General features: G+C 47.2%; 2 protein-coding genes across 3 annotated transcripts in view; both read left to right on the top strand.

Moving 5' to 3' along the window:
- Nucleotides 1-465, top strand: part of LOC142581856 (acetylcholinesterase-1-like) — a 37768-nt gene extending 37303 nt beyond the window's left edge. For both annotated transcript variants that reach the window (XM_075691301.1, XM_075691303.1), the window contains exon 3: nucleotides 221-465. In XM_075691301.1, coding sequence (XP_075547416.1) covers nucleotides 221-392 — 172 coding nt within the window. In that variant the 3' untranslated portion in view covers nucleotides 393-465. The remainder of the gene's footprint in view (nucleotides 1-220) is intronic.
- A 6998-nt stretch (nucleotides 466-7463) lies between these two features.
- LOC142582562 (acetylcholinesterase-1-like) lies at nucleotides 7464-14150 on the top strand. The gene is made up of 3 exons (XM_075692420.1): nucleotides 7464-7756; nucleotides 9683-11223; nucleotides 12428-14150. The coding sequence occupies exons 2-3, from the start codon at nucleotides 9683-9685 to the stop codon at nucleotides 12606-12608; spliced, it is 1722 nt and encodes a 573-aa protein (XP_075548535.1). The 5' UTR covers nucleotides 7464-7756; the 3' UTR covers nucleotides 12609-14150.
- Nucleotides 14151-20780: the final 6630 nt, after the last annotated feature.

The following is a 20780-nucleotide window of genomic DNA, read 5'->3' on the forward strand; positions in this document are numbered from 1 at the left end:
TAAGAAAATTATTTCAAAAAAATGCAATCGAGATTTTCATTACGAAGTACATTTGTCATATGTACCTGCTTCGTACTTGTTCACGCCAATGAGTGAGCGTCAAGAAAATTTGTGTATCAGCTGTGCTATCCTGCGCGCGTACAGAGTGAAGGTCTAACGTTGGCCACCGCGCTGTCGCTGTTGGCGCCTCGTCTTCCTTTCTTTTCTTTCTCACTTGCAGGCAAGTACCACCAATCAACGGCAAAACGTGGCCTCGGTTCAGCGCTTCCAACCCGAGCTACGCTGAGCTAAACCTTCCGGAATCGGAGATCAAGTCGCCCGTCTCCGACCTGCGATGCGAGTTTTGGCGGTCTCGGTTTTGCGGCCAGAACAAGACAACGACAGCACGCTGAGAAGAATGCCGCCGCAATCATTCCATCGTTGTATATATATTTCCTCTCATACATTGTCAAAAAAGAAGCATGCAACGATCGTTTTTCTCGTATTTCTTTCACCCTTCCAAAAATCACGCATGATATCCAGTCGCGCCTCAACAGAGTCTATTGAAGGCTACAAAAAAAGAAGAATAAACACAGCAGTATTTCGATAACTTCTGTAAAGGAATTAACTATTCGCTTGGAGGTCACAGCTGCCCATAATGTCTAATTATTTTGCGTTTGCTTCGTTCACGATGCCTGCTAAGCGAGGCTAAGAGCTCGCTCATATTGCATCTGTAGTCCAAATTAAGCCACTGACTGGCCCCTTAAAATTTTGGAATCAACATAAATGTTTTTCTTGATTGTGCCTATGTTGGAGGAGGTCGAAATCGGTTGGCGCCTGAATAGAGCATCGGCTACTCTACCTCTCTTGACATACATCTACCAAATGATGCGGGAGCTTCAAAAAGAATGAAGGAAGATATGTAGTGACAAAAATTCCAAAGTTCGTACGCACAACGTAAATACACAAAAATAACTAACACGTCTTTGTTCAAGTACACGGGAAAGGCAGAACCTGTCTCTTTAGGCAGCCTCCGCACAAATGCGCCAATGTCAATAAAGTTTGACGCATTTAAAACACATGTTTGATGCAGAAGGGGTTAAACTATTGTGACTGGTAGTCGTGGATCTTTCTTTTATTTAAAGCACAAGTATTTTGCTCAAATTTATGGACACCGTAAGGTTCCAAACAAAACTGCAACGGCAAGTTTGCGAGTCCATAACTCCGCAGCAAAATACAGGCGTCGCATTTCTATAAACTGCACCTTAAAGTATAATCCAAAGCCGGAACTTCTTATGTGAATTGCAGCTAATTCGTTACATTAGTGTTATCAAAGTTAACTTGCATTATCAAAGTAACAATTTGGACAAACTTCAATAAAGGTCCTGCAGGACGCACGTCAGCGCGCAGTGGGTGTCTCCCACGCAGGGACCGACAGGGAGTACCTGGCGGCCGCTGCGCGATCAAGTATCTGAAAACTATAATTTCAAATTTTGACTTTGTCGTAAGCTCATTTTACGGCACTGCAATATCTGCTTGTTAATTGTTTTCGTTTTTGTAGAGTTAGGAAGTCCTGAACTTGTCCCTTAACCTTTCTTTCTTCAAGCGAAGCTTATATTGGCTCACAAGTCCCGGTGGCCTTGTCGTGGTCACGCAAAAAAACAGTTGCTCCCAGAGCAGAGCAGTTGCGGAAAAGGGCGCTTTACTGAGTCGAAAGCTGCGCCGGCGCCGGAGCGTGAGTCATTACCAACGATTCTAGCTGCATAGGCGCGCGCTAACGCCAAGCGCGCAACCAATCAAAGCGTTTCGCTTCCGCCGGAAAGAGAAAGAGTAGGAAATGGTCTCGCACGCGCTGCGCCGGCTTCATTTCCGTTCAATTCAGTCTCGAAAACGGATTTCACGCTCAAGCGTTGTGCGTTCCCCTAGGAACAGGCAGCCTTCGACAAGCGGCGTTGAGAACTCGCCCGTGAAAGAGACCGCCATCGGCGCATCTATGCAGCCATTAGAGCAGTTTCGCGCGCGCTGCGCCGGCTTCGTTTCCGTTCAGTTCAGCCTCAGAAAACGGATGGGACGGTCAAGCGTTGTGTGTTCCCCCGAGGAACAGGCAGCCTTTGACGAGCGGCGACGAGAACTCGCCCGTGAAAGGGCTCGCCGTCGGTGCGCGATCCGACAGCGACGAGAAGGTGAAGAGAGCTGAGGGCCTAACTTGCCTATGCTGTACATCCACTGTGCTTAACATCCTACAGCCCACATCACTCACTAATCAGTGTCATTATTTTAGTACCTATATGTTTTACGCAATTTACAGCCATTTTTAGGCCCTTTTACAGCCATGTCCCATCCACCATGAGAATTCATTGTCCATGATGTCCGAAATACATCAACTGCGTCAACATCGTCAAAGAGCGTCATGTGTCATAGCGCTCTTTGGCCATAACTTCCCCTTGCGCCATAAAACACTACACATCATCATCCTACGTGATGCAACAAAGGTAGACGGAGTCCAAATTTGTACATATGGCAAAACAAGGATGCCTAAATTTTCGACTAAAAAAGCAATAGCATTGTAATGAATCCAAATAAAGCTAAATATCTCTTGTTCCTGTGACAATATGATCGAACGTGAGCGTTACCCTGCGGGTCACCAATTTCTATTTAATGAAAAAAAAGCTTCTGGTCGCCGTTTATTGTGGTATTGCTGAAAGCCAATAGACCAACTTATTTGAGTTTACATTCGCGCCTAGTTTACTGGTTCGAGTTTCATCACTGTGCATAGCAATGATTAAGCGAGCTTCAAGGTGAGATAAAAATGTTAACCGTGTGTTCCCCTATATGCCTTCGCTATACTGCCGCACAACTATTTGGAAAGTGTAATACGGTCGTTCACATCACACTTTACCGCACGAGCTTGGTGAACAAAGGATGCATTTCTTTTTAGCAGAAACTGTAGCGCAAGGCCCGACGCAGTGAAATGTGCCTCTCGCAAATAATCTTCAACTTCTTTTTCTGTGTCCTTCTTCCTGAAGAGTAACCAGGCGTCGTGCCATTCTCGACGGCGAATTACCAGCCTGCTTTCTTCCTGTTTCCCACTCTGTTCATTGAATATGCTTTTTTTTTTCATATCAAATTATCGAAGAATAATCTCTTGTTTGTGTTCGGCTGGTAATGAAATTAAATGAAAGGTTAATTTCTCCCATAGTTAGAGTCGCCAGGAAGAGAGCACGCAGGGCAAAAAGCTACTTCGATGCAGCTTGATGAAGGCCACCCTGCGCCCGTCGATCACAAGGCAGTATGTTCATTATAACCGAGAAATCGACCATGCTTCCAATTGGCTCAAGGTCTAATGGGTCGAACCGGACCAGGCCGGTTAAGGGCCAGTTAGGTTTGAAATCACTGGGCCGGGCTCGGGCGCATGGCCACGTGAAAAAAACACGCCCGTATACCGTGCATTGGGCGCACGTTAAAGAATGTGAGACGGTCAAAATTAATCCCGTGTCCGCCACTACGGAGTGCCTCGTAACCAAATCGGGGTTATGGCACGTAGGACCTCAGAATCTAAAGTTATGTGTTTCCTTTCTCACGCATAACATATTACGTTGAGCTAGCCCGTGGGAAGGCTGGTGGTACCAGTTCTTCTACTTTTTTTTTTTTTTTGCTTCATTGCAAGGCAAACACAATCAAAGCAACCGGCGGGAGACAGGCGAATACGGACGAAGGCCGCGTTTTTCGTGCAGCGGACTATGCAAGAAAGCTTGGCGGGCTGCATAGTACATAGTGAGCATGTTTAAACACTTGGCTCTCAAAGACCACTGCATCACGTCAGCGAAAAAGTTAACTTAAAACGCTGTCACAACTAGACACCACGTTGTCTTATAGGTACACATCCGGGTTTTATCTGGAAGGAAATTGTCCTGTGCTAAGCGAGTTTATGAAAACTACATCGACTGACCATACATGCATGTAGCACTATGCTGCAGAGGAGTTCGTGCGTATCTAGTGACATTCACGTTGATGCAGAACAGGCCGCCCTCTGGTATAGCCTCCTGGTAATTTAAGTTGATGTACAACTGGGCCGCGAGTGCGGTGGCGGCAGTAATAGTCCCAGAATATTGGGTAAATTTTTATTCACCTGCAACACTTGCTTTTTGAGGAATCGGTTCGGAATCACCTTTTAGTTGAGCGCGTTTATGAGAGCACCAACTTTCATACCCATCAGGTAGGTGTCATATTGAAGCATCTTCGTGTGTCTATAGCTTTGAAGGCATTGAAAGCGGCTGCTTAGTAAAACAATTCGCTATTCGCTATTCGCTATTCGCTATAACGCACACATATTTACACACAAAAAGAAGAGCATAGCTATAATGCCAGAAAGGTCCGCGTTGCGCTGTTCTAAACGTCATGGAATGCGGATAAAATAGTGGCATTTTTGCCCGCGCACTTGTTAAGGCAACAATTAAAATACCGTTTACCTCACCTGAAAGTCGTGAAGGCCACTGAAATTTCCTCTCCTGGAAAAGTATGCGATAGAGAACAGCAGGAACAAAATGCCCCGGCCTAAACTTTCCATTCATGTTTGTGCAATGTTACGAAGTCTTCTCTGTTACGTAATTAGGAAAAAGTCAGTCGTCCTGGAAAAGAATGCAAAAAAGGAGGGTAGGCACTGTCTGCGACCTTTACAGTGCACATAGCCTGCACAAGTAGGTATGCTGACGTAAGCAGACCCCCACTGCGAGCGCACATTATCTTAATCCTTTTCTTTCGTTTAAAATTCAAGGACGAGAAATTTTTTAAGCCACTGAGTCTTAGCAAAAAAAATGGAAAAGGAAAATGCTTTTCTTTTTTTTGCGCCTACGTCCTTAAAACGCGATCAAGATACCCTCATGCGTTGCATGGACTATGAACGAGCTACCCATTTTCTCGAAATTGCATTGCAGTAAAAGTTATTGCCGGTATAGTTGATGTCACATAAGAAATGTAACGGCCCGTTGTACGAAGAAACAATCATGTCCTGTGTTCTTTATTCATGTGTTCTTGTTTAGCACGCTACTATATCAATAATTCATCAACAACAAAAAGATGTAACTTCACGTTTTAATTTTCGCAAATACAAATAGCAATTTTGCTCGCATGCAAAGTGCTCGAAAACTCTCGAGCTGCAACTGACAATGTTGCCAGCATTGGCAACTCACAAGTTGCCAACGTGCGTAGCTATACGCCCGAATGTTAACGATATGCAGGTCGGTCCTATGCAGCTGCACACATCGGTTAGACCTTGAAGATAGCCAAAAGGAAAATTTTATTATAGGATTTTATCATAAAAAAGGGTGTACATGTACTGACGTATGAGTCGCAAGAGCGGCAATGCCCCAACGCTATTAATAAGCGCGGGAACACCACACGTCCAGCGTGCCTTTATTCCGCTAACAGGTGGCTCCAAGCTTCCTATTGGACACTCCAGTGCACGTGAGGTACAGCACTTCGCCGACATTTGTCATAAAAAAAAATGTGTACATGTACTGACGTATGAGTCGCAAGAGCGGCAATGCCCCAACGCTATTAATAAGCGCGGGAACAGCACACATCCAGCGTGCCTTTATTCCGCTAACAGGTGGTTCCAAGCTTCCCATTGGACACTCCAGTGCACGTGAGGTACAGCACATCGCCGACATTAACGGCTTGAGCACTGCCAGACCGGTGCGGAGCGACGGATACGTTTATTTGTATGGCATATGTCTCATTCAAAGGCAACAACGCGCTCCCACCACCGGCCAAGCAACTCGATAAAACGCAAGCGGTCACGTTTAGACGACTTCAGCCAAATACATACCCACACCCAAAGTACATTTACAAACTTACAGGAGGCAAGGAAAACGACCTGTGTAGGCTCAGTTCACAAACAGGGACAATCGCACACATAATGTGGGAATGCAGCTCGCTCCCGTTCTCTCATCCCCCCGTCAGCAGCGAAACTGACTGGACAGCCTGGCTCAGTTCCAGGGACGTCGACCGACAGCTTGAACTGGTGGACTGGGCGGAGAAGGCCCAGTCCACCGAAGTAAAACAATCCGAAGCCCTTTGGTTGGGGCACAGCCCCAACCAAAGTGCTTCGGATCTCAACAGTGAGGAGGGCTGGAGTCGGCGCATATCCAGCGAAGTCCACCAAGATCAACTCCTGGCCGTCCGGAGAGCTCACGACCTCGGGAAAGCCTTTGGCCTACCGGTGCCTACGTAGGCAGTGCCACCGACTTAACCTGGGGGCTTGTGCCCTCGGGCCCTAGTTACTCTGGACCAAAATAAAGTTCTTGCCATGCCATGCCCTTCTCATCTAGTAACTCAGCTTAGGAAAGAAAGCGTGGAACGTTGTCGAGGGATACTAAGAAGACACAGGACGCAACAAGCTCGAACTATCAACTGACGTCATTGTTGTAAAATATGAAATAGCGCGACCTTGTTGTGCATGTCTGTATGGAAAGTAATTTGCAAAATTTGATCGTTCACGTTGCTACGACAACGTTGTGGCAATGTTATGGCAATCTTTTTGAGAATTTCAATTTACTTCCTATAAGCGTGGTTCCTCGGTGCGATATGCCGATTTGCAGCCTATGCCCACTGACTTGTTTCTCTTATGACGCCATCATCAATTTGACCAGGCATCAAGAAACATCCCCCACCTTCGGTACAGTAGCCGTATTTATATGAATGCGGCAGTAGCGCATACCGCACTTCCTACCGCGCCACGATAATACCATAATACCATGCGACAGTGTTTACATGTGGCGCCTTCCCCTTCGTCTGAAACAAGCCGGAACCGCGCGAGCGGCCGCTCGAGGCACTTTGCGTCTATTCGCGGGCTTCTTTCACACTCGGAAAAATACTTTTACGTAGCACGTATCGAGGAACAGAACGCTGTATCGGGAGGTTATCGTGTCACTCTGCAATTTTCTCACTGACACTTTTTATCTCATTATAATATTATAGAAGTTGATTAACTAATTAAGACTAATTATCTAATTCGGCGGAATGAAAAAAAAATAGTTTTAGTATCTCAAAGCGACGGCAAACAACATTTCCTTCGTTCTGTCCAGCTACGTGGCATTTGCACAGTTTTTAAACTCTGGCTAAAGTTAGCTGGGACACCCTGTGTAGCGGCTTCCGGGTTTTTTGGCCTTCCGTCGTGGGATCGAGTCGCGCGCGCGTCATCGCACCTTCTTTTTGCCCTCGCGAAGGAAGGCGCTTCGGCTGGCTCTTTCTCGACCCGGCCGCTGAGACTCCCAGGGTCAACGCCTCGCAGGAATGTCTTCTTCTTCGCACCTTCTTCGCGAACCAGCGCTCGCTGGCGGCGGCGGGCCTCCTTATGCATGCATGCGTTCGCGGGCGATTTCCGGACGCTGGCGGTCGCGCCACGCCCCGCCAATACCGGCGGGATGCCCGCGTAGGCCGCGGGGGTCAGATTTCGCCGCGGGTTCCAAGGAGGGCCACGCCGGGCCGCCGCCGCCACACAACACGCGGAAGCGCCGCGGCGAACTGTGACGCCCGCACTGAGCGGACCGCGACCCTACGGGCCTCGATCGAGAGAGAGTCCCGCGCGAGGAGAAACCTGTCCCCGTCGCAGTGAGATAAGGGTCGACGCTTTTGTGTGGGCGACGACAACGAACCCACCGCCACGCCAGACCTGCACCGAAGGTTTGCGTAACCTTGACATTGGCACGTTCTGACTCTTCGGCGGCAAGACACAGCCGACAGTGTGTGACGAAGGTCACGCCTCCGTGCACAACAGGTGAGTTATTGGTTGGCAAGCGCGGGCGCACTCTGTGCCGCTCGATCGGCTCCTAACTTACGCCAGTAGGCGATTGGTTACCGCTAGCGCGGGAAGCAAGTGCAGCATAGGGGCGACGTCAGACTACGAGACCTGACTTGCAAGTCCAGTTTAAGTGGTTGTAACGTAAGTCACGCTTTGCGGGCAGTATCCAGAAATAATTGCATGTAGCTTAACACCTACGTGGTACCCCTAGCAGTGCCGCAGTTTCATTCATTACAGTTCCTGTTTCTGTGAAATGCTGACGTACTTGTCACGTGTGGTGAGGAGTTCTTGAGCCACTGCCACGATTGAAATACAGAGGAGACATTTTGCAGTTCTCTGTTGCGAGGGGCTACAGTATTTTCACTGACCTTAATTTTCCTGCTGGAATGTCTCTTAGTGCCTTGAATTTTGATGGTGCACGGCAGGTGGACATTCCTAAATGATGTGTAATTAAAACACTTACATGAGAATTGCACAGCCTGAGACTTGTACACTCTGCTGAAACTTGTAATCCGTGTGTGAGAGCAGTGAGAGGTCAGTGCATTTTTTTGTAGATATTTATTATCTTGGTCATCAGGCATGTGTACGTCAATACCTAAGTAAATAAAAGGAGACGGAAAACATTTTAGGATTTGAAAACTATTACAATGTGGAGAAGAACAAATGGCCATTGACGTTCAAATGCAGCTTTGTTAGTATAGGTAGCGCTATTGACGCTTCAAATCAGTATCCTTCTCCAATAAATTTTTAAAATGCACATCGTTGAATCTACAAAATATTAAGCATTTAATATTTGATCCACCTTAATGTAGAAAACTTACACTTTGTGGAAAAGGCGCCGACTAAACTTGCCACGCTTGGCAAATTTTCCAGCTACCACCAAATAGATATTTCAAGTGTATAGATTTCTTGTCATGGCTTTGTTACCCTTGTCATGCCTACGCAATATTTCGATGTTATATTCAGCCTTAAGGCTTACTTAGGACTCCTCCACTGTCAGCTCAGAGAATAGTTATAGCATTTTGTCCGGCACTTTCTTTTTATTGCGACAGCAATTACATGGACACTCCAGGCGCATTTCTGCCGTTGGCGTCGCCGTAATGTTCCGTATAAACTCCAAGGGCGGTAGCATCGTCCCCGCGCGCCGTATGCTGTATGCGTGAGTGAAAGCGTGCGAGGGTAAGGCGACGATGGCGACTCAATCACGCGCGCGTAAGGGAGGAAAGCGGTCAGGAAGCGCGCCGTCTTACCTAGCGCGCAAGGCATCGGGGAGGGGAGGGAGGGGGGTTTCTACTCCGACGGCTGCTGCGTATGGAGCGGCCGCACGCGGGCTCTATCTTGAAAGCGATCTGCGATGGGGACAGAGTCCAGGCGTATAGGTGCACCTGATAGTTTCGTGTGTGCTGTGTTCTCGCCGCTTTGTTCGAGTTGAAGCGAGAGGCAGCACGAAGGTCAATTCTCTCGCTCCTGCTGCCGCGCTTCCTCACTCCAGCGTTTCTGCAGCGAGTTTCCGCGGCCATCGAGTGAGGTTGGTTCATGATTGCTTGCGTACACATGACACAATGTTTGTTCTTTTAGTTAGTAAGCCAACATTTACAAGTTTATACGGCCGATAAAATTAGTATTCTTACTTCGTGTAGTTGTCTACTACTTTGCTGTCGCAATCGATTGTCTGCCTTTCGGGCGAAACTGCGACTTTTCTTTTATCTCAGAATACAATTGCCGCGTAAGTGAGCCCACAGACACCCAGAAGTAACCGGCAAATGCGTTGTTCCTGTGATATGATCAGAAATTGAAAAAAAAATATTCATTCATTCATTCATTCATTCATTCATTCATTCATTCATTCATTCGCATTTGCAGATTACAATAATATTTCGTTTTGTGCCCCGTCGCATACAGATGGCCAGCCTCCTCTGGATCGTGTATAAGATCGCTCTGCTCTGCCTGGTGATTCACGCCGAATGGGCATCCGACGCCACCGAAGTAGTCATCGGTCGCACAATACCGAACGACGCCAAGACCATTCCCGTGGTGACGACTCGGAGCGGCGCTATTTCCGGAGAAACAGTCGAATACCTGGACAAGAGCGTGAACGTGTTCCTCGGTATTCCCTATGCTGAGCCTCCAGTCGGACACCTGCGCCTGCGGAAACCTCTGCCGATCGAGCCCTGGCCTGGAACGCTGAACGCAACCAAGCGGCCGAACCAGTGTCCTCAGAACCCTTTCGGCTGGCCTCCGATGCCGGGAAAGTCGTACAACTGCAGCGAGGACTGTCTCTACCTCAACGTATGGGCGCCCGCGCAAACCGACTCCGCCGAACTGCGGAACGTCATGGTGTGGATTCATGGCGGCGACTTCGTTCTGGGCTCGTCTAGCTGGGATTTCTACGACGGCGGCATGCTCGCTGCGTACGGGGAAGTCGTCGTGGTCTCCATGAACTACCGACTCGGGAGGCTAGGTTTTCTGAATGCAGCCTCAGACGAGGCTCCCGGTAACCAGGGTCTGCACGACCAGAACTTGGCCCTGCGGTGGATAAGGGATAACATTGCCTTCTTCGGCGGCAACAAGAGCGTTGTGACTCTGTTTGGGCAGGACGCCGGTGCGGCTTCGATAGCCATGCACATGATATCTCCGCTAAGCACGGGACTCTTCAAGCGCGCCATCCTGCAAAGCGGAGGACCCTTCTGGAAGCTGCGCACTAGTTCCATGATGGAAGGTCACGTGCCGCTCAACACGAAGTCCGTGAAGAGGGTGCGCAACTGCACGATGCGAACGCGGAAGCAGATCGACGACGAGTTCGAGAAAGCGCTCGCCGACGCGGTTCTGCGGCGTGGCGTCGAAGACGTCTACCACATGTACGGCCCGACGTTTGACAACGAGTTTCTGCCGCTGAACCCCCACATGGCGTTCAGCATGGGACTCTTCAACGAAGCCGACGTCCTGATCGGGTCGAACATCAACGAAGGCGCGTGGGAGTTCCTGCGACACATGAGATGGAGGACGTTCGTGAACTCATCCGAGTTCACTTCTCTAAAACTGTTGCACTATATCAAACTGTTCTTCAACGAGTATGGCTTCAGAAAGCACTTAGGCTCTCAGGCCACGGAGGGTGTGTATTACTACTTCGCTTCTAATTTGAGAGGCCTGGACGTTCTGCACAACAGGGAACACGTTTTCGAATTCATCGGCGACTACCTGTATACGTGTCCGACGAAGTATTTCGCCGAGGCCCTTGCTGACCACAACGCTACAGTTTACTTCTATCGGTTCAGCCACGCCACTGCAAGGCAGGAGCGACCCATGTGGGCTTCGGCGACCCACTTCGACGAGATCCCGTTCGTCTTCGGCCGTCCACTTCGCCACCCCGAGAGGTATACGACTGTGGAAAAGGAGCTAAGTGTCGCCATGATGGACGCCTGGGTATCCTTTGCGAAGAACGGGTGAGTTATTATTCCTGTGCACACATAGTATGTCTATATACGAGTGCGTATTGTTGTCCTGTACAGGAAAAAGACTAGGATGTTAGCCAGTATGGGTATGAAGCTTTGTCCGGGAATTACGTGTTCAGTCATTTTTGTTATCGGTTCCATTTATGCCGCGCGCCTCGCAGTATTCGTCAACTTTCTAGAGGAAAAAAATAATACATATGCCCCGCTCCTAACGAACGCATTAGCGCTGCACCATCGGAGGTTAGATTTCTCGTTCGGTATGTTTCCTTGGGCAATAGAAACGACCATTGTATTTACTGCTCTGAAGATTTCACAGTGTCAAGTGTTCGACGAAAACTCGTCTGGCGAGAAAACATATTGGTGCCACCACACATACCCTACGCATATTGGTACCACCAAACATACGCTGCGCCACCTCACCCATAAATAGTCGCGCTCCCTTGCTCATATCTTCATTGGGATCAAGGGACCCGTATGGCACCCGAGACGTCTGTTCTTTATTTTTTCTTTTATTCTTGACGAGTGCATGTTTTTCTTTTTTTTTATGCACTAAGCTCTCACAGTGTTCGGTTGGCAGAAAATTAGGACCTGAAGGCACAACTTTATTTTCACAGCGGAGAGTTTTAGGCCTCATTATATTTACCTTTGCCATTTCTATCATGCAGCATTCCATCTATCTAGCTAAGCTGCGTTGTGCATGCGCTTAGCGAGTTTTTCTAGCACCCGAAAAGCTGGCAAGGGGTGCAGGCGGTAGCGTTAACGGTATAATAGTATGCTAAAACACTCTAACGTATCTCGAGCCCAAACCGCTGGGCTGTTGGCGTCATTGCGTAAGGTCAGATGGCACTAGGTATCTCCCAACATTTGGGTCTTTTTCCCCTTTGAAGGGTCTGCAAAATCTACTCGTTGAATTATATTATATATGTGTCCGAATGTAACGGCTTTCTTCCCCCCAAAACCAGCGGCTATTTAGCCTCCGTTGCAACAATATGAAAGAGCATTTTACGGAGGCTGCATTGTTGTTGCTAAATCTGTGCCGCCTATTGTCTTTGACTTTTTGCTTACTTTAATATATCAAGCTTTCACTTTCTGGCAGAACGCATTCATATTTTTCTATCCGGGATGTCTAGCGTTCTCGGTCGAATTAACTTTTTTCTGTAGTGTCTCTCTAATGATTGATTTCTCTTCTTTACAGAAAACCAAAAACACCGTCTGGAGAGCCGTGGCCCAAGTACTCGACAAAGCGGCCGTTGTTCCTCGACATGACATCTAAGGGCTTCATCACAGAGATAGGACCTAGAACAGAAGGTTGTTCCTTCTGGAGGACGTTTCACAACTTCGATCTCTGGCGTAACACTGCTAGGATGGATTTTTGATTCGCGGAACACGTTTATGAAGCCTCCCGCGCGTTTAGCAGTCAAAGCAGCTCGAGGTCAAACGCACACAACCGATATTTTTGGGACATAGTGACATTATCATGTTCTACGAGTTAGAAGTGTTATCTGCGTAATGCGGTTGTCCATACTGTTCTCATCTTTCATTTGAAGTCTGGTTAGCGAAAACATTCCTATTTCTTTTTTATCTTATATGGAACGTGAAATGTAATACGGAATGAATATGCGAGAAGGCGAGATTAATAGACGTTAGCCAAAGCATTGCCTGCCAGTGTCACGAATTGCCTCTTTTCATCACTTTATCTTCGATATATACACGCAACTCATGCACAATTATTTTACTTATCGTTCCTACTCTCATGCTAAAACGCACACTCACTATACATAGATGGTATGTATCCATCCTCCCATACAGTCTCCTCAATTATACACTACACACATGGAGACTCAATGCCATATATGCATCGAATATATCGCACCAACTTCGATCACACACAAGCAACCGGAGGTTCCATTATGGACATTAACTTCCCTCGTATCCCCCCAGATTTCCGACAACTGTGCGAACTGATATTTTTTTTTTAATTCTGAAGCCGCCATTAGCGATCACATATATAAAACGTACTGAATATATTGCCCCCAGCTCCACGTCTAACGGACTGCGATGACGCATCCTACTCGGCAGACGATGTATAGCGCGATTGAGACTCGCGCCTTATCAATGTAAACTATCTCTTTCATTTCCGGTGGCTAAATATGTTCCATTACATTTCATCGCAGCCCATTATCTGTCCTTTTTGTTTCTTAGTTTCTAGGAGCCTACACCGAAGACATTCATCCATAGCTGTGGCGCATGCGCTCTGTTTCTTGGCGCGCCTCAGTTTAGCGAAGCATCGTGCACAGCGTAGTGAAACCCATCTTGAATAACGTTTAGTTTTCACCAGTGCGAGAGTATCGTCGCATGTAATTTATTGCTCCCACTTCAGTGAGTTGGAACCCACTCAGCTTATGACAGGTGCGTCATCACACCTGGAGCCCAACGAACGTCGACTTCTGCCAGGTGCGGTCACAGCACTGCGGCAGTTCGCAAAAGCCCACATTACCACCGCTGTTATACATTCGTCTAATCATACTTTGTTCTTTATGTGTGACTGCAGCACATGCACCGCGCAAAGCAGTCTGTCTGCGCTGTCTCGTAGACAGCTGTTGGTCTAGTTACTTGTGATGTAAAAAACACAACATAAAGAAAGCGAGCGCACAAATAATACTTAATGGGCGCATATAGATACGTAAAATCCATGTGTACTTCTTGAATATAGATCTTTCTTCTTTTTTTTTTTCTGTGTGCTGGGTCTACTTGCATACTGTAATTGTGTGGAGAAAGATTTTAAAATGCCTATTGCCCCCTCTGCAATGCTAAGCGAAAGGACAAATAGAAAATGGAAACGCATCAGAGACTCTATGTGGAGTAAAATCTGGAATTGGGAACACAATGGGGAGAACAAGGCTACTTTTGAAACAATAAATTTGATTGAAAACAAAAGAACGCTGCCTCCGTGACTCTTTTGATGCAGTAACGATCTGGGGTGGCCTCCGAAAGTTGAAGCCAATCAAGGGATTGCACTGAAACAATTAGAAGAGAGGGGGAGGGGGTGCATCGAAGATAATTAGAGAATGCAACAAAATTCGAAACTTGAATGCCTTGTCACATCTTGCACACGCGGTACACAGCTTGCTTTAATTTCTCCCGTCGAATAGCCTGGTCTTTTCAGATACCATATTCTCGAGTGTTCACCTTTGAGGGGTGGTTTTACTTTCGCGTGACGTAACGTCCAGCGCGACGCATCACTATGCTGACGGAAATCCCGCCAGTGAGCTTAGCAATAGATGCGCCGTATTCCGTATGGTATTCCCAAACGCGATGTAGCTAATACGTTTCGTCGCATTCGCTTGCACTGAGTTCGTCCAATCAAAGCGAAGTGTAAGAGAAAGCCACGAAAGCAACTCGGCACTAACACGAACCACGTTACTGTGCTCCCTATTGGAAGCAAAGTTGAAGGTTCCATTACTGTCAGGTAATGCTCTGTGATTATACGTTGCCAGAGTGCTTTTAGTTAACAAAGGCGCACGCATCTACCACGCAGGTTGGTCTTGGACTTATGATTAAGGTTATAAATTTCTATTGATCAGTTCTGTCTCGTTACGACTATGAGACTTGATACAAAACTGCCTGCGACAACATTAGGAGCACAACAAAATTCACTAAAGCGAACAGGAAATAATGTCTCACTTATCGCTTTTCAGGAGCTTTACGACAAAAGAAACGTGTACATCGAGGCATTTAACATCGCCGTTTTCTTGCGCTCTTTGAAATTTGCAGCCGCAACGACTCTTAAATGACCGTCAGACGTATGCTCGACACGGTTGCGATCGCTCACTCCCTCTGCTAGGAAGTCGAAACGCCGAATACGCCGTGCCGAATCAAAGAGAGATCTCTCCCTGTGAGACTTCTCTGTAATTGCCTGCCAAAGGCTCAATGAGTCGCAAGAAAAGCGAACCATGTCGGCAGGCTATTATTCCTCCACGCAGAACGAATAGCAGCGAACTCAAATGGTGCCGCATGCTTGTTTTTGACGTCCGGCACGTGCCCTCATTTGACAGGCTCCATTTGTCGGGAAGGTCTCTGAGCACACGCAGCTCGCACATTGAAACAGCGTAGAGTCAAGGCACCACCAGCCGGGGGTGCCGTTTACTGCTACAGCCGCGAGGCGTGTTATTAAGAGCGACTGTTTCGGCCGGTTTGCGAACGTGGTGCTTGCGATCCCGGTCGTTACTGAGATGCCGTCGAGCATGGCCCAGATCCCTTCCGCCAAACCACGCACACAACGATGCCCCAGCGATGCTCGCAGTCAGCAGCTATAATGTCGCTTGCCTATTTTGCTAGACCTTGGCGCGCAAGCTGTACTATGTAAGAACGGCTTTGTAAAAGTCTACGCGCGCTTGTCCTGGATCCGGGGGTCAACAAATTAAAGACGCGCCTGTTGTAGTTGTTTGTTTTTTTCGTTTGTCGCTTTGTAAACGCGGTCGTTTGGTCGGTCGCTCATGTCAATGCTGCTTGCGGTGCAAAGCGAAACGACGTGGCACCGTTTCCGAGTGGAGACAAAACCCACCAGGCTCCGCCCGCTGTCCAAGGTGAATGCATTGCGCGTTTCTCCGAGACCACATCTAAGGCTGAAAGCCAGCACGTCCCCATTTGGCGTACGTCAGAGCTCTTAATGGAAAGCTCGGGTGACGGAGCGATTCCAGTTTCGGCTGCTGTCTTGAAAAGTCTCAAACATTGGGTTGGTTTGAAAATGTAAGGATTACGTATACAAGCCGCCAGCGTCTTGAACACTACATGAATGGTGCACATTAATCTACAGATATATGAAGGTGTGCACTAATTAGGCTCAATCGAACACGAGGAGCCGCGTATTTCGTGGCAAAAAAGGAAAAAAAGTAAAGCTCCTTTATCTTCTCCATCTTATAGGACGTCAGCATGAAAGGTAATCAACCCAGCGCTCCACGTCAAAATACTTACCAATCACTAAGCATTGATGAGCGCTTCATGGCTTTCATATCGTTGTGGAGCGTGCGAGGAATCGAAGAGAGCGGTGAAGTAGAGTAATCTTGTAATAAATAAAAGAAAAATCGGTGATACGCGAGGCTGCAGTCTGTGATGTTTAAGGAAATCACAGCAGCTGTTATACAAACGCTAATTACGCAACTGTCCGCGCGAACGCGGCGAACGCAAATGCTTCTATGAATATAGGGGCGGCGTCCGTGTCAACGCGGCACGAATGCAAGGTAAATTTATCAGCACATCGTTACGCTCTGAAGCACCTGCACATCGAAGGGGTTATTTGTTCTGCTCAACGCTTCTTTCAGGCCTGTCTCTTCCGCATTCAGTGCACGCTGTTTTAACGCGATAGCGTTAAGGAGCTCGTGTCGCAGAAAAGCCGGTGTCGTCGGCGTCGGTGTCGGTGTCGGCGTCGGCGTCCGCGGCGTTGGCCGTGTTTTTGTGGCACCGACTTCTGGGGGCGGGGAGGTGCACAGCCTTCACATCCCCCCCCCCCGGCCGGTGCCGAAGCCTATCCCCCCTCCCTGATTACCAGACTTCTGTCACCCACATCATTTGAGGTTTCGTTTGAGTTGCCTCTACCTTTTCACTTAAAATTTCATTGTGGCTAAAGCTTACTGCATCATTGTTGGCGCTGACGTACACGGCTTTTAAATCGTACTCTCACTTTATTTCTGCAAATCCTGACAATTTAGCAGGAAGACAAGCGCATTAGAAGCACCAGCGGGGGCCCACCTCATCCATATTTCTCACAATTAAATTTTCGCTGTAACGACCATGCACAGACAATATATTTAAATGTGTACACAGGACAAAGTTTATTATATCTTGTTAAAGAGAAGGAGGTAGCCAACCAAAAATTATTTCTAATAGTATGGATAGCCTATGCCTAGAGAATTGATATGTTGCTGTGTGTTTACCTCGCTTTATATTGCTTTGTGTGCTTTCTTGATCCTGACAAAAGAAACTGCAGACTTCAGAGACCCCTTCGGAAGTCTTTTATCAGCGGCGTGTGAAATGCACGTAAATGATATGGTGTCTCAGTATTCCTTCTCTTTCCAGTGGGCAATGCTAACAACTCACGAAAAAAAGCTCTTCTAATAGTTTACACCATTTGTTAGGGATGGAAACATCGCCACTTCCATGCAGAGGTAATAAATATATATAATTCACTCCGTATACAGGATGTCCAACATAACTTGAACCAAGAATTTAAAAATGAAAGGCGCGTCGGAAGCGAATTGGACCGAACGCATACTATTCGCAATATCTTATAGTAACTCATGCATTTTTGCCCATAACTCGCTAATTAATTAAGTTTAACTACCCAACTTTGTAATTATTGGCTGAGGACTCCAAGTATGCTACGCAGATTTGTAGAGCACCTTCAGAAACCACCGATCGAGTTGTATCCTTTACGATACGTCTCACGTAGTCCTTTTTTTCCTGGTTGCAAAGAAATCCCGCGAAATATGAAAAAAAGCCACATGACGGAGCGTTTGCGCAGTGGTATTGCGCTGCTCTCAAGCGTGCGTTCGATGAACAAGGTCGGCTGCATCGTGACTGGCGACGAGGAAGCGGCAGGACGTTCTTTATGTCATCGGCAGCGCTCGGCCAGCAGCATGCATTTTCGGCGTCATCCGACGGCAGCCAACCTTGTTCACCGAATGCACACTTGAGAGCAGCACGATACCACTGTGCAAGCGCTGCGTCACGTGGCTTTTTTTATTTTTTATTTCGCGGGCTTTCTTTGCAACTCGGAAATAGGGACTACGTGAGACGTATCGTAAAGGGAAACAACTCGATCGATGGTTTCTGAAGGTGCTCTACGAATCTGCGTATCATACTTGGGGTTCTCAGCCAATAATTACAAAGTTGGATAATTAAACTTAATTGATTAGCGAATTATGGGGGGAAAATTATGAGTTACTATAGGCTATTGCGAATAGTATACGTTCGGTTCAATTCGCTTCCGACGCGCCTTTCATTTTTAAATTCTTGGCTCAAGTTATGTGGGACACCCTGTATATATGTGTGTGTTTGTATGTCTGTAAGCGTGTATGTATGTATGTATGTATGTATGTATGTATGTATGCATGCATGCATGCATGCATGTATGTATGTATGTATGTATGTATGTATGTATGTATGTATGTATGTATGTATGTATGTATGTATGTATGTATGTATGTATGTATGTATGTATGTATGTATGTATGTATGTATGTGGGGTTCGGAAAGCTGGTCGGGTCCCAGCCCCCCACTTTCACCGGAAAAATAAAAACTTTCCGCATATGTTGTTGTTTCCTATCACGCATGTGGCTCGTACTTACTATGAAAAATTGGCCAAGAAATGAATTAATTATTCCAACTTATAATTAAGAATAAATTTCAGAATATCTATGAAGTTAGTGCACTATAATGTCAAATTAACTGTTAAAATAAAATCAGTAAATAAATTGAATAAGATTGAATGAAATTGAATGAATAATCATTAATTGAAAAGTAAACACAAAAAGATATAATTTTAACAGGGCTTTCGGTTGGATGCCGTAGAAAATTTTTTGGGCAGCGAAACAAACATCCATTTGGCTGAATCCCAGTGTGGAAGCCCCACATGAAAGAATAACAGGTTCTGTTAAGTCCATGCCAAGTCTTCGAAGAGGCAATTCCAAAATCATTTTTCTTGCCACACTAAAGCGGCGACAAGGTAGAAGGAAGTGACGAATTGTGACCTCCTGATTACAAAACGAGCACAGATGGGAGGGCACCAAACTTGACCTGTGTGGGTAGAATTTCAGGAATGGAATCCGGCAACAAAAATTTGTGAGAGAGACCTCAAGCACTACTTGTGCTACAGGATTCATTACACCAGTGAAATACTAGTTGCTTATAATGTGGAGAATCAGTCAAAACTCGGTCTGATAAAGCTTTCGTAATTGAACGCGTCCTAAATGTAGCCGCCGTGATGCGTACTGTCGCTGGTAGAACAGGAAGGACTGGGCCGAATCTTTGCCAGTGAATCGTCAGTTTCATTTTCTTTTAATCTTTATGGCCGGGTAGCCAAATCACATGAACATATTGCAGATAGGCAGGAACTAACAAGTCAAAGAGATTTAACATGGGCGAATTACTAGACGCGGTAAGGGAAAAGCACAGAGATGGTAAATCAGTAAGAATAGCAGCTGTTGTAGTTCTTTGGGCTAATGCTTTGGTCCCATTCTGTTCACTTCTTCCTCCACACTCGGGATCAAATCCCCGACCTCGAGCAATGCCATAGCCTCAAAGCTACCGTGGCAGGCACAGTAGTGCTGATATGAAGTGCGACCGCTTGTGTTGCGTCGCCTGGACCCCGCAGTGCGCTATAATTAATGCGGCTCTGCTTCTGTACACCCTGCGTAAATTGTCCGCTAGACATATTTACATGGTTTTATTTTTCAGAAATAGCAAAAACGCACCTTGCCGTACCTTGAACTTAAGTTTTGTTTCCTTGCCTTCTCACATCACCTTTTCCCTATCCACCCCCCGTCTCTTGTATTTGTATTGGAACTGCAAGCGAAGTCTGACAAGGCTGTTATTCACTCGCCATTATCTGTCTCTCCTCCCCCCTCCTCTCTTCCATTCTATATAGCTTCCCTTTGTACTTGCACGTCGGTAGAAAGGTAAGCGCTTGCGGGGGGTCACGGATAATTACAGCTATCCCTTGACAGTTATAATGTGCCGATGACCCGGTAGCTCAAGAAGGTACTGTGCACATTCTGCGCGGTGCAGCCCAAACGAGTTCCTCGCGTCTCTTTTCTTCTCTGCCACGCTCCTGATATGTATACACACGCTTTGCACCACCCCTCGACGCGGTGTGTTAGACAGCCGCAGCCACAGCATCAGCAGCAGCCGCACCAGTGGGAAAATCGAAGGAAACGGCAAAGAAAGCTTCCCTCTAGTAGCAGGCAGAGTCGCGCAGGGTCATCGCATCCGACAATCGCCGACTGAGCTGCCAGTATCGCAACCTCCACTGCACAGTTGGAGTTTGTTCCGACAGCCCGAGTTCGCCCGTTAAAGAAGGATTCACACGAAGGGGCGGATCGCGCCAGTTCAGTCTGCGGACGAGCATGAGGGGGCTCAGTGCCGCCAAAACACGCCCCAGACAAGGAGGCCGATGACAAGCTGGTTGTTGCACGATTCGTTGCCGCTCAGCCACGTCACACTCGTCTGCGTACTGTTACGCGATCCGGCCTATCGTGTGAATCCAGATTGAACACTTTTCGTCTCCCAGGGGTTCGTCGTTTACCAGCCTGCTGGCAACCGTCACTGTAACGAGGCGATACGAACCAGGCAACACAGGCCCAAATCATCGCCCGGGTGGTCTAGCGGTTCTTGGTTATGCGCAAACAAAATATTCCAATACATGGTCCCAGGTAAAACCCGTTATCTTGTGTGCGTCTCGTTTTCTGCAACACACAGCCGCTACCTGTTTTCGGGACGTTACCATCACGTTCTTCATTTTGTGAAACTTAAAGATCACCTATCAAAATATA

The sequence above is a fragment of the Dermacentor variabilis genome, chromosome 5, assembly GCF_050947875.1.
Source record: "Dermacentor variabilis isolate Ectoservices chromosome 5, ASM5094787v1, whole genome shotgun sequence".
Taxonomy (NCBI): Eukaryota; Metazoa; Arthropoda; class Arachnida; order Ixodida; family Ixodidae; genus Dermacentor; species Dermacentor variabilis.